This window comes from Brassica napus (genome assembly GCF_020379485.1).
Source record: "Brassica napus cultivar Da-Ae chromosome A10 unlocalized genomic scaffold, Da-Ae chrA10_Random_4, whole genome shotgun sequence".
In the NCBI taxonomy this organism is placed as follows: domain Eukaryota; kingdom Viridiplantae; phylum Streptophyta; class Magnoliopsida; order Brassicales; family Brassicaceae; genus Brassica; species Brassica napus.
The window spans coordinates 17,705-31,969 of record NW_026014122.1 but is presented as its reverse complement, the minus strand read 5'-3'; the positions used below and the strand labels follow the sequence as shown (position 1 = coordinate 31,969).

Sequence of the window (14,265 nt, the reverse complement as noted above, 5' to 3'; positions counted from 1 at the left end):
TAACTGAAGACGTGTTTCTAATTAAGAGAGCGAAAGTACGGCTCTTAGAAGGCACGTGCCGCAATATTATTGGGTAAAGGAAAGGTTTCGAGTTTCGTCAATCTATTTTCTTCTTTTCTTTTTTTTTTCGGGGTTTTCTCCTCTCCTCGATAACAGCGACTTCTCTTCCTGTCGGTTGCTCTCCTTAACGACAGTGACCTCTCTATCAGTGGTTTTCCTCGACTAAAGAAAACGGCGACCTCTTCTCGTGTTGGCTCTCCGAGATGAAGAAAACGACGACTGGTGCTGCTCAGACGAATCGAAAATAAAACGACAACCTCTTTCAATTATGCATGTTTAGATTGTGCTCCTTCTTCATCGTAATTCTTAACATATAAATCCTCTGATTAGTTTTGATTTGTTTCTGTTTTTTGTGTCTATAGATGGATTGATCAAGAGGCATGGCCTACAATTGTTCATACATCAATCAGGTCACAATCACTTGAGAATTATACTGTTTACTTTGGTTTTGAAAATTTAAATATGTATATCATAATGAGATTAAACCCAATCTGAACTGCATTGAAATTTTAACTCGACATTACTAAATAGCAAAGATGTTATAACCCAATGACATTTATAACATGGCATAATAATGCTAAGAAGAATTTATAAAGGTTGACCACTTATCCATCTCTGAAACATGATAAAGCTTTCTTCTGGTTTAATTTTAGACGTGTGTCCACCTCCCTGTAAATATATCATCAATTAACCTTCATTGATAACTTGTTCATATGTTGCAACGATTTGTGTTCAATGTAAAAGTGAAGACTTATACTTTGACGGTAGCAAATGTCATTTTATTGGCATACGTCTTAGTGTATCCAGCCACTTGATTGTGTATCATCCATGGTCTCCACTTGTCAATGATTGAATAATTAAGAGATCTGATCCACGTTTGTGTCGCAGTGAAAGGAATTGTCATGTCGTGATCACCGCTAGTCACCAAAATGAAAACACCTCATCATAATTCTGTATAAACTATCTTGATTTGTATTGGAATTTTTTATTTTTTTTAAAATATGGAGAAGCAATAGTTTTAAAATCCGACCTGAAAATGAGGGATGTGTAGCCTTTATATCTGTTATTCAGATGGTATGGCACACTGCTTTTAATGTCTTTATTATAGGCTTATCCTCAGAAGAACAACGTATCCACTTTCCTATACTTCCCTACATTCCATAACATATATAGATAATAAATCTTATAGTGTTTGATATTTGTTTGTTTAGCATTATAGCATTGTCATTAATAAGATGTTAATGTTATGAATATGATGATGATGCAATACCTTGGCTACATGAAGTGCTTTCCGCACGCTCTCGTCATTAGCCCACATGGAAGCTTGCAACTCTGAGTAAACCTACAAGATTAGCGATTCACTTGTCACCATCCATCTAAATTATACGATGAAAAAGCACATACAAAGAACAAGGAGATGGATTGTTTACAATGCAGTTGGGAACGAAACAGAAAGATTTGTAGGGAGAGTTTCTCTCAGGTCTCTTTTTGGGACATGCTTTGGCCATAAAGTCCCGGAGCTGCAACCGCGCATACTGGTGCTAGTACATGTCCCAAGTATATGCCAGCAATGCACTGCAAATAACAACAAAATGTTCGAATAGTTAAATGTGATCATCATTGAGTCCGGTGCCTCATCAAAATAAAATACTGAGAATATCATAATATTAATTTATATATGTTTCTAGTAATACTAATATACTCTATATGTTAACTGTTGATATTTGAATAGTTGGTTATAGAGTTGGTTCAATTGTACATGTATTTAAGATTAATGGTTTAGTTAGGTTTAGAGTAGAGTATATAACATGTAAGTATCCGATTTTTGAACTGGAACGCGATTGAATACTATTAATTTCATCTGAATTTAGAAAAAAAAAGATTAATTTCATCTGAATCTATGTTCTCTAATACTATATGCGATACTACGGCTTATTATTTTTATTTATATTGTTAATTAAGGAGAATTAATGCTATACCTCGTGGTATTCTTCAACAAATTGCAAGCATTCTATGTTACCAGGATCCACATTTCATAGTTCCCGTTACAAGTTCTCTTCAATGACTGCCAAAAAAAGGAAAAAGATTAGTTTTCGAACTGGCCATTATGTTTTCTTCATTATTGTAAAAACAACGTGTAACATAATATTAGAGTTAAACATGTTCAAAGGGATACTTCGTAGAGTTCGTCAGAGATTAGAGCCATTCCATGAGCAAATGGAACACGATGGTTATAATCAAACTCCTGATCTGTCGTCGGGTTTCCAATCACATAACCCTATTTTTTAGAGAAGAGAGTATTGTAACTTGAATGTTAACGCTCGACTGAAACATTTATAATATAGGTTTTTTTAGTAAGGGTTTGTAGTATATTTTTCCATCGCAAATTTCCCTCACAATTTGTATTTTGATATATATAAGGACTCAAATACAAGTAGAACCTGGAGATTTATTTGAGGTTTGAATCCAATGCCATTTCCTGCACCATCGTCATCAAGAATATGTAAAAATGGAAAATAAAAATCATTAAATTGAATCATCAGCTGAAAGATTTGAGATAAACTTTGGACCTTTGGAGATTTCTTGAACAGTGGCCGGAATAACTTTACCAGCATAAGAATTTCCAGTGACATAAAGGGATTAGAGATAAACTTTTCATGCTTGGCTAGCCACTGTGTTACAAAAGAGTAAACACTCTAAATGTGTCTATATATAGATTAAGATAAATGCTTCAAAAGACACTTAAGTGTTGTTTTTTGTTCACCTTGAGAAGAAACTCGTGGATCCGCTTAGCTTCTCCCGAGTCACTTGGTGTATCAAGAAGTTGAGTTTTTGCGTAGGAGAAGCCAGTACCAACAGGCTGGTCCAAGTATATTATGCTTGCAATCTAAGAAACAGTAATCCAATCTATCAACCAAATAAACAATGATCCAATACTTTTTATATATAAAGATTGTATATAATCAAGAATATTGAAAAACGACAAGCCATACCTTTGTCCACGAATATGTAGTAGAAAGCAAAGTGGGAGTACCTCCATTGTAACCCTCAACTCTGAATTTAACAGGCCCTATTAGCGCAAAGTTTCTTCATTAGAAAATAAAATGTATATATGGTTAAGCATATGAGAGTGTTAAAATAAAAAAGAAATGCATGCCTGGATGTTATTTACATGGGTTTAAGCCTCATTAGAAGAGCAACCAAGTCCTCATGCATGATGTGTTAAATAAAAACGAAATAATGTTTTCGTTACCATTCTCAAACAGAAGAGCGGAGACAGCAGAGCAACCAGGTCCTCCAGTTAACCAGAGAAGAAGAGGATCTTCTTTTGGATTCCTCTCAGATTTAATGAAGTAATAAAATAATTGCAGTTGCTCTTCTTTACCCACACCGATATACCTTTGATGCCACAAACAATTGATCTAATATATGATTTTTATTTCAAACATATGAAGATTACATGAAAAAGAAATAAAAGAAACAAACCCGGTTTCAAGCTCAAAAGGAAGAGGACCTTCAAAACCAGGAAGGTACTTGACAATGGATCCAGAGTTTGCATGTGGATTCAAGACCATAAGTACAAGAAGAAGCAGCAGCAGCAGCAATTTCATAGCCTTTTTTTTTTTTAAAGTTTCTCGCTACCTTAATCACATGATACTAAAAAAAGGTCTCGTAAAATTACAAAACAGCAACTCACGTCACTATCAAGCTTCTACATCTGTTCAACTAGGACCACATTTATAGTCCTGTGCACTATCATCATCATCATCTCGCTTCTTGTTTGCCTCGAGAGCCACGACAACTGTTTCTATCTATAACCTTTGTTCATAGCTTCTTTCGAGGCTGCTAAGCTTTCTCAAAACCAAAATCCACCAAAAAAAGGTGTTACACGATTCAAATTCGCGGTTGCGTTTACAAAGGTACAAGGTACAAACCCGTTATTCGATATATAGAGATGTAGATGGATAAAATACGGTTATACAACAATAGATCTTCTCTGATCTGAGCAAAACTGAACCAATTTTGTTAACAAAACAAAACATGTTTTTTTTCTTCTTCTCTCACTCCTACAAAGCTAAAGAAAGACATGAACCTCTGATCCAATAAGATAGAAGTCATAAAACCAAAAGAGGTGATCAGCGAGCCTTTTCAACCCGTCATTCCTGGGAAGAGCTGCGATATCTTGTTGAACACATCCATTACCTGCAACCGTAACCGCAAATTCTTACAAATGTCATTGCCTTGAGATGTTTTCAATGCACAACTTAAATACGATCGAGTGTTTTACCTCTTTGTCGTTTTGGTACTTCATGATGTTCATCGGGTTCTCTGAGCACTGCAACAACAACAACAATCGAATTGAGTTAGAAATCATGTCAAAGTATATATTTAGTGAAGAAAGAAAACGTACTTCCATTAATGCTGCTTGGACTCTAGGATTCTGGAATGCCATTGCAACATCAGGGTTCTCCATAATCTTAGAGATGACTTCTTCTGGAGTCAGTCCTATTTGATCTGAAAACATCGTTTCAAATTCATCAGGGTTTTAAACCTATGCCACAACCATAGAATAGTATAACACTTTTGTAGCAATTGATAGGTGGGATGATTTGGTTACCGAATTGTTGCTTCACTTCAGGGCTATTCAGGTCAAAATTCTTTAAGGTCTCCGTCATTCTCTTGTCCCATTCACCACTCCCACTCATGTTATTCCTAAATCCATGTCAAACAAACAAAAAGCAAATTCTAGTTTTAGAGATTCTCAAAAGCAACGGAGAGGAATAAACTTGTAAAATGGAACTTACAACATGTCCTGTAGCTGTTGACGGTATTGAGGATTCTTAAGCATCCCTACAAAGTTTCCAACAGTTTAGCCTTCAGAAGCAATGCTGAGAACAAAGACAGTAATAGCAGGATGCTTTAAACACTCACATTTGAAAGTTTCTGGGTTTCTCATCTCCTCAGGCAAATGTCTGTATTCATACAAACAGTGTTACCAAATGTTAAGCAAACAGTTTTGAAAATAAACTTAAGAGAAGGATTGAAATATAATGTGATTAGGGAAGATGATTTACGGGTAAACCATCTTCTGAACAGTTGGATCTTCCATCATTTTCTCTAAAGCTTCTACTGACAAACCAGCCCCTCCTTTCCCAGCGCCTGTATAAACAACAGATAGGCAAAGGGTTCAATTTAAAAACTAAGGAAACCGAAATAATCCAGAGGAGAGAAAAGATCATGAAAGATGAGATATGCAAAATACAAGCTAGGCAAGTGATGAAAACTGATATTCTTTTAACTCACCCAAAGATTGAAAAACCTCTGAAGCAGTGGCACCATTGGCAGGAGCAGCTCCATTTTGCAGAACCTTAACCAAAAGATCAAATAGGATAACACAATAACATCCCAAATTAGCCAAATCAGGTCAGTTTTTTTGAATCATCGCTCGGTGTGCTGTGCAGATACATAAGAAAAAAAGAAACTTACATCGTCAAATAAGCGAGTTTCTTTGGGGGCACTAGCTTCAGAGACTTCTGCATAGTTGCTAAATGGACTCTCCTTAGTGGTTTCCTCAGGGGAAACGTCTTCAAAGGCTGTATCATGATACAGTTAAAGAAACTTCCAAATTAGAAACTTAGAAAACAATAAAGCAAGAAGCTCGAAATTTAAGGTCACAAGAGGAGGTAAGAATCTACCGTAGTTCTTTTCTTCTTTCTTCGCTTTGTTTTCCTCTAAAACAACACTTGGCTTATCCACTTCTATATTCTTTGTAGGAGGTGTAGGTGTAGTTTGTGGCTTAGACACAGGAGGCCTATCTACTTTTGTAGCTGTCACATCAACAGTAGCCCCTGAAGACTGGGACTGAGATTGAAACGGAGAGGAAGTAGGGCTTGTTTGAGGAGGAAATGGAAACGGAAAAGGTGATCCTGATCCTGCTCCTGCCCCTGTTGGGAATCCAGGATTATTAAACTGGCTGTTTTGCGTATTCATCTGGTTCATCATTGTCTTCATAGCTGTTTGCATCGCATATTTCTATAACCAAAAAACAAAAACATGTCCAGAGAGAGCAACAACCAATAAGAGAATACTGAGAGAAAGTATTGAGAAATATATTGCAAAAAATATAGTTATGAAAACTATTACAGGTGCAAATACATGTGTTGCATCACTAAATCCATAACGGTATGTTGGTTATCTAAAAAGTTCTATCTATGAATAAAGTGACTAGCCAAAACAAAAGAGAAGCAAATGCTTCCATGCTTAAATCTATAGTTTCAGAACGTGTGATGCGACCAGTTCAGCTTTGGTAAGATAACCAATCTAATGAATACTATTTCAGATACTATACAATATAAATAAAACATGAGGCATAGTTGTGAAAAATATTAGAGAGTTAAACAAAGTAACTGGGTACCTTTGCGTTTGACGTTACCTGTAATCACAACACAACAAAAAAAAAAGAAAGGAATTAGGTACATATTCTTTGATACTAAAAGCAAGAAGGAATATGAATAGAGAGAGAAACAAAGAAACTAAAATTAACAGAAAAAATCAAACGCACCCATGAGAACAAAGCTGATAGCCCAACCCCAACACCAATCCAGAAAAGTGGTGACCCTCTACACACACAAAAATAAGGTAGAATCAAACTAAGCTCACTGTCCAAAAACAAGCATGTAAGTAAGCAGGAAAATGATTGGGGTAAAATTACATGGTTGACGAAGATGACGGTGGTGGCACAGCAACACTAGGGGAAGCAACAGAGGCTGTCTGTTTATCACTTCTCGAAGAAAATATACTTGCAAAAGCCTTCGTCTTGTGTTTCACTACCACTGCAAAAATAGATAATTACACAAAGTCATGGCCTTTACTGGAAAAAAAGTTTGAATTGCAAATTAAAAAAAGACAAATTCACAAACTTTTTTGGCCACAGAGGTGGGTTTATAATTTGAATTTCAATCATTATAGAAAGTGAGAAGCTTTCGTATTCTCAATCCGAGTGGGAGTGAAAGCTAACCAATTTCTCCAGTGTTATCAGATGGAGAGTGAGATTGCGCGGAGGAGGCGGAGATTTTGGAGCGACGGAGGAGAATCTTAGGACTCCGGCGGGAAAACCCTACAGGGGTTTAAGAGAGGAGGTGAAGTTGCATCCGATTAAGAGCTTGGGAGATGAAGAAGAAGCTGAGCAAGAAACCAAGGTTAGATTCTCCATCTTTGTTGTCTCTTTGCTTTTGATGGAGAAGATGACTGCAGAACGAGGAGAAGAAAAACGCTTTGGTTTAAGCTACAGTATCCTTCAAGCACGAGACTTGAGTTTCTTGGATCCTCTGTAGCGATGTGCACCGAAACTTCTTTCGGGTTTACAGGTGGCAAGTATTTAACCGTCGAGATTGCTATATTAAAGATATAATCCAAGGGTGCAAAAAAAAAAAACACTTAGTGATAGTTCCAAAAGTTACCCTCTCTTTTGTTTACACTATAGCTCGTCTCTATTTTAAGGTAACGTTTTAACACCGTAATCAACAGATATTAACATGGGGGATTTGGTAAAATTGATTGCTTTTCTAAACAAAAACAAACGTTTTATTTTCACATGCACTTGAGAATATATTTTGAGATTACATCTACTCAAAATTCAATTTTAACTAACGTCCTCAAACCTACATTTTAACTATGTGTCATTTTCCTAGCCGTATAGCTTGGAGGGATCAAGGCAAATAGTCTAGCAATTCAAACAGATACAGCCTATCTGTTAGCTTATGTAGCGATTAAAACAGATGCAGCCCATCTGTAGCTTGATGTAGCAACATCTGCCATGGGCCTCTGAATAGATGATATTATCTTCACTGTTCGACTTAACAACGGTTATGCAGAAGTTGAAGTTGTGGTTATCTAAGTTTTACTGTTAGGCCATTTGCAAAAATATAATTGGATGGTCATATGTTAAGACCAGAGACTGATGCAAATATGGATTAGGCGTAAACGGAGTAATATTCGATGTGTTTCACCTTTCACAATGAAAGGATCTTATTGCTTCCATTTGTTACTCACGTAATTTTTTACAGTCAATTTTTTATTTATATAATCCACTTTTTATGTTCGTCATCTAGTCATTTGAGGTTCAATAGTACACGGGCCAAAGCTTTTCTACAGCATCAATGCAATGCTTACAAAACTAAAAATCCAATCAGTCATCAGGCAAATCTAGTGCTGAGATTCCAGAATCGTTTAAAACCAAAATTGAGCACCCAAAGAAAACGAATGGTAGAAACAACAAATAAGAAAGCTGCTTCTCAGATAATGGGCCAAAGGCTTTCCACATATAAGAACTTGAGAAGATGTTAAAGGTTCTTCAAGATTTAAACAAAGAGAATGTCTAACAAAAGCTCAACACTGCTCTCTTCCTTGATCTAAAACACGAAGGAAAAAAAATCCCCTTCAAGCATCTTAGATCAAAGTGTCATCAAGCAATGCAGAACTCAAGAAGCATCTCTTCAGCTTAAATCAAAAAGTACCAAAACAAATCCTCAGCCCTTCTTTTCAGTGTGGTTAAAGCAATAGAATCATCATAGAGCAGCACAAGAAACAAACGAAAACATAGAAACTACAAATTAAAAAAAAATAGTACCAAGGGAAAGCTGCTTCTCAGACAAAGGGCCAAAGTTTGTCCACATGAGAGGGCTTGAAAACGTGTCATGAAACTATTCCAATCAGGAAAAAATATCAATAAGATCTCAACATTACTCTCTACCTCAACCTAAACCACGAAGGACAAGACCTTCAAAGCGACTTAGATCAAGGTGTCATAAAGTAAACATCGAGATCAAACCAAACCTTTCCCTAGTCAGAATCAACAAGTGCCACAACACATTCTCAAACCCATCTTTTTCAGTGTGGTTAAAGCAAGATAATCATCACAGAGCAGCCACACAAACCAAAACAATTTTTTTTATTAAAAAGGTTGACACTTTAACATTAAAACACGAGACAGAAGATGTTGAATCTCGAGAAAATGATAGAATCCATGTGGAAAACAAATTCTACATGTCCAGAGATTACAAAGACGTTTGATTTCGCATTGGAACATATCTCTCTGTTAAAGCTACATGAATGAGAAAGCTCACAGACTCTTAACGCAAATCTGTTCCCTTATATGCTAATCTCGTAACCTAAAGTTCCGGACTTTCAACAATAAAAAAAAAAATCGGATCTTTTGATAACAGAATGAATGAACTTTCGTGAAGAACAATTTGCGGCGAGATCTAAAGACGAAGTCTTTTATTTATAAACTCTAGGGTTTTTAAACATCGCTTTTAACGAGCCCTAGCTTCTAGTTTAATGGGCCTACAGGCCCAATACTGTATCTTTGTCTTCTTCTTCTCTCTCTAGGCTCTGTTTCTGTCGACGGAAACATGATTACTCACTGCTTGACGAATCAGTAAAGCCTTTCTCTTTCAGTTATTCATTGAATAGAGGTTAGGTTTCTGTTTTCTCTGTTGTTGTTCATTCACATGACCAATAAAAATTCTTTCTTCTTCGTTTCAAGGGATTCGACAAATCTGAGATTATCCTCTGTTTTAATGTCCTAAGGAGATTCGTTTCTTCGTTATCAACAAACCCTCTTCTGTTTCTCTCTATTGCATCTATCTCCGTACTTCTAAGCTGTTGTTGTCTTAACCCAATCACCAAAAAAAACATCCTTTTTTAAAAATCTCGATTATATCAGCTTCTTCATTCTCCATGTGCGTCTCTTCTGTGTTACTCTGATACGGATGCATAAGATGTGCCATGAGCCTATCAACGTCTCTCCGGTAGAGTCCGGAGTTACGTTCAATGAGTTAGACCACCTCCCCTTGACGACACGGCGGAGTTTGTTGCAGCCTAACGCTGCGTGAGTGCTCTCTATCGTTTACCTCTGTATCAATTCACTTTACTTTTACTTTTACTTATTTTTTCTTTGTCTTCATCTGTATTGTAGATCGAATGTTGACAGTGTAGTGAAAAGGGAAGAGGATTGCTTTGATGAGCTGGTAAGTTTGGATGAAGAAACCTTTTGTTACATTGTTGCTATTAAGTTTAGAGAACTGATTCTGTAGTTTCTCCAGGGCGCAGTAGTGCCAAACTGTGATGCTCCAGAATCTGTAAACACTCAAACTCCGGAATCTACTAGCATTGGTTGCAGTCAGGGTCTAATTGAGTCTGGAAACTCAAGACCACAGAACAACATTCTTCTAGTGTCTTGTCGTAACAACAGATTTGAACAAATTGAAGAAACCACAGGGAGTGATGATGCTCTTGAACATCTCTCACTTAAAGAGAGGCGCAAATTGCTACTAGAAAGGTGCTTTATTTTGTTTTAACTTATATATGTTCACAAGCTCTTGATCATTTGTGTCTAATGGTTACAATACTTGTTGTTGCAGGATGGTGTTAAGGTTGCCAGAACCCAACTTAGAGGTAACAAACTGACGAGTTCCTCCAGATTTTGTAATATTCTTGTGTGGGATCTAATAGGGATAACTATTACAAGTGCAGGATAATACTAAAGATTGCCATGAAACCGATCTTTTCAAAATAAAAGCCGAGAATTCATGCAAAAATGGGATAGCTTCATCTTCTGCGGCCCGATTCAGCGGCTTTCTAGAGAAAATTGATTCTTTCCTCTATAAGAAAGTTAGCATAGGTTCAGTATCTGAAAGCCAGCTTAGTGGAGTTCAAGAGAATGATATTCCTATTGCTAACAAAAGGTCTTTTGAGTTGTCACCTGAAGCCAGTTTGCATAGTGATTACGAACACTCTCCATTAAGTAGTACCTGTTATGCAGCTGTAACAGAAAAGCAGAGAGATAGTGTAAAGAGAGTCAAAAGGAATCCACGTCCTTTGAACGTGAGTGAGATGCAGTTGAATCAAGATGTATGTGAGCCTTTAGATGATTCCTCCATGGATAACAATGAAGAACCAGATCCTGTTACCTCAGAGCAAGTGCAGGTCAAAAGAGAGGTGGAAACACGTGAGGAAGACGAGATAGATTTTGTGAATTTGATCTCTCGCTTGACTCGTTGCACATCTGCTCCGAGTCCTGCTAGCTTTGTGAAAGACGAGGCTAGTGAATTGGATGAAGATGAGATAGACCATATGAAACTAATTGATCGGTTAAAGCTTCGGTCTTCTCATGGTTCAAGGCATCATGAAGCTCCTCCTAGTTCTCCACCACCCTCAGGTTTTAGCTTCTGTACATCTGATGAATACGTTAAACCTGTGAGGGTATCGAAGCGAAAGAAAACCGCCACGTGAGTCACACTGTTAAATCCTTTCATCTATTTGTTTCATTTGTGATCTTATGTTATGAAATAACCTGTTACAGGAACTCAATTGAGACAGCTCTGGAGGAAGATGCTCCTGGTCTTTTACAGGTACTGATTAAACAAGGGGTGACAGTAGATGAACTCAGGCTTTATGGGGAGAATGATTCCTTCTCAGATGATTCTTCACTTCTTGAAGAGACCTTCTCAGAGCTGGAAGATGTCATCTCACAGGTAAAACAATCATTCACTTATCTTTACAAAGATAGCTTTTATCCGCAATGTGTCAAAAGATTTGAAATTGTTTTAAAACTATCAGCTCTACTTCAAACGAGCAACTGGTCCTAAACTTCTTAACTTAAGTTTCTCAAAAGATTCAAGAACCAGCTATTGCTTGACCTGTCTCTTCTCCCTCATAGAACAGGTACACAACTCTGGTCTTCCCAGCTTTTCTTATTTTCTATATTTCACTTTCTTCATAGCGTGTTTCCTTTTGTTTTCAAGGCAAGGTATCTTCGGTTTCGCAAATGGCCTGTTGAATGGGGTTGGTGCCGTGATCTCCAATCTTTTATATTCGTTTTCGAGAGACATAACCGGTAAAAACTAACTCTCTTTCTGTCCATTATCTTTGCAGCTAAACTATTCTTATTGATGTTACTTGTTTTTGCTGGATACAGGATAGTAATGGAACGCCCTGAGTATGGCTACGCAACATACTTCTTCGAGCTCAGCAACACTGCATCAGTAGGATGGCAGATCAAACGGTTAGTCTTGGCCATGAAACTAGCGAGCTGTGGCCGTTATCAACTTATTGAAAACAAGCCATTACTGGTAAACTCTTTTCTCTCTTGATCACTTGTTAATATGAACCAATATATGTTCTTAAATAAGGGTTATTATCCTGAGCCAAAAAGGTAGGAGAGGATATGACGGAAGGTGAAGCAGAAGTACTGATGAAGTACGGTTGGGTTGCGAACACGGGGCTGGGGACAATGCTAAACTACCGTGACAGAGTGTTCCATGACAGGAAGAGCCATAAAGAGACATCAGAATGGAAGTCTAAGATATCTAAGCTTCTTGTTGATGGCTATAACAGTGGAACTATTGTCTCAACTTTCATTGTTCCCCCTGATGATGTCGAGGATGATGATGATGCTGGACTTGACATGGAACAAGTTAAGCTCGAGAGTTACTGAAAACTGCGAATCTCTCTGGTTGCAACTAGTTTGTTCAAGAGTATTCAAAATGTGGATATGAAACCTTAGATTATTTATTTGATCAATTAAATTTGGTAGACTTTGTAAGCTTATTAGATGAAAAAAACAAGCTCACTTTGCACCATAGGACTCATAAGTTTTGACAGTGATGCTTTCATTAATAACCACACACTCCAGTTTCCTGCTGCGACTGTCACTATAGTTTTGTGGTGTGGTCGTGGGTACTATTGATTTCAGGCAACATCATGTGGACTTTGGTGCGTGAGGCGATAAAAGGTCTCATCACAATAAGAGAGACTTTGTGTAGCCTTCAAAATTTAATGAAGATTTGATCACATTCTGAGACTTTATTCAGTTTACATTATACACATCTAATGATTCTTTTCGTCAACCATGTTAAAAGGTTAATACAATTTATTCTTATAATTTATGTTATATTTCAGATCATATAAATGATGAGGTATCTCATTGATATAGATAAGTATTTGGAATATATCTAAATATTTTATTATTTATTTTATTATCTGGAATAAATTTATATTAATTATCTTTTATTTGTATTTTTTTTATTTTAGTGGTATTTCTATTTTAATTAAGATTAAGATTTTCTAGATTTAAGAATTTGTCATAAATAGGCATTGAAGGCTAAAATTGTATGCAGACTTTGATAATTAATAAAGTAGATGTTGTCTAATACCTTGTGTGATTTGATTAAATTCATCAAGCATGAAATTGATCTCAATAAGCTATCGAAATAAACTCTTGATCGATCGATCCAAGAACATGTCTCTAAGAACCATAAAGGTTAATTGATCGACTGTTCAACTTATTTGTCCGCTAAGTTGATGTAGCGGACAAATAGGTTGAACGTCTGATCAAGAAACCTTTAGGATTCTTAGAGACATGTTTTTGGATCGATCAAAAGTTTCTTTCGATAACTTCTTGAAACCAATTTAATGCTTGATGAAATTAATCAAATCACACAAGGTATAAAACAATATCTAATTTATTAATTATCAAAATATGTATACAATTTTAGGCTTCAATACATATTTATAACAAATCTTTAAATCTATAAAACTTTAATTTTAATTAAAATAGAAAAATCACTAAAATATGAAAAAATACAAATAAAAGATAATTATCTAAATTTACTCCAAATAATAAAAATAAATAATAATATATTTGGATATATTCCAAATATTTATCTGCATCGGTCACAATAATGAAACTTCTATATTCATATTAATAAAAAAAAATTAAGTTATATAGTGGCTATATATATATATATATTTACTTGGGTAACTTTGCTAAAGGGATTGTACTTTTGTTTTAAAGTTGTGAAGTATAGCCAATGTGTCACAATAAGCAGGAGAACGAAACTCTACTCATTCACAAACTTCAAATGTATTATAATCATTGTTGTCGTTAACAAAAATTTCTTTTCCACAATTTATATATAAAAAGTTATCCACCAACCTAACTATTTATTATTTAAAATTCTTTGAAACTTAATAATTCCCTTATCTTCCTGTTTTCTCTTCTCTTTAATCCATCATTCACAGTTCCACTACCACCCCTTTGGCTCTTCTTTGTGAAAAGTCATGTCTAAGTAATGATCATATTTGTTATGAGAAAAGGTTCATATACATGTACTCTTTTTCCACTTTCTTTGTATTTTATAA

At 36.0% G+C, this 14,265-nt stretch overlaps 2 protein-coding genes and 1 pseudogene across 2 annotated transcripts; 1 reads left to right on the top strand and 2 right to left on the bottom strand.

Moving 5' to 3' along the window:
* Window positions 1-648: 648 nt before the first annotated feature.
* LOC125594592 lies at window positions 649-3,730 on the bottom strand (annotated as a pseudogene).
* Window positions 3,731-3,928: 198 nt separating this feature from the next.
* LOC106371996 (protein TIC 40, chloroplastic) lies at window positions 3,929-7,331 on the bottom strand. Its single transcript, XM_013812118.3, is given in 15 exon segments — window positions 3,929-4,263; window positions 4,349-4,396; window positions 4,472-4,575; window positions 4,679-4,773; window positions 4,866-4,911; window positions 4,993-5,033; window positions 5,136-5,220; window positions 5,365-5,428; window positions 5,548-5,654; window positions 5,757-6,093; window positions 6,476-6,493; window positions 6,623-6,680; window positions 6,773-6,893; window positions 7,079-7,186; window positions 7,189-7,331. Coding segments are annotated over 15 exon segments (1,371 nt in total). The 5' UTR covers window positions 7,274-7,331; the 3' UTR covers window positions 3,929-4,209.
* A 2,122-nt stretch (window positions 7,332-9,453) lies between these two features.
* Window positions 9,454-12,704, top strand: LOC106371997. The gene is made up of 10 exons (XM_013812121.3): window positions 9,454-9,952; window positions 10,040-10,091; window positions 10,167-10,402; window positions 10,485-10,518; window positions 10,597-11,351; window positions 11,426-11,597; window positions 11,683-11,787; window positions 11,868-11,959; window positions 12,041-12,194; window positions 12,278-12,704. Exons 1-10 carry the CDS (start codon window positions 9,834-9,836, stop codon window positions 12,557-12,559), a joined length of 2,001 nt encoding a protein of 666 aa, XP_013667575.2. The 5' UTR covers window positions 9,454-9,833; the 3' UTR covers window positions 12,560-12,704.
* The last annotated feature ends 1,561 nt before the right edge of the window (window positions 12,705-14,265 follow it).

Coding starts and splice junctions, on each gene's coding strand:
- LOC106371997 (XM_013812121.3), top strand. CDS start 9,834: ATGCATAAGATGTGCCATGAGCCTATCAACGTCTCTCCGGTAGAGTCC. Junction 9,953..10,039: donor TTGTTGCAGCCTAACGCTGC/GTGAGTGCTCTC, acceptor TCTGTATTGTAG/ATCGAATGTTGACAGTGTAG. Junction 11,960..12,040: donor GTTTTCGAGAGACATAACCG/GTAAAAACTAAC, acceptor TGCTGGATACAG/GATAGTAATGGAACGCCCTG.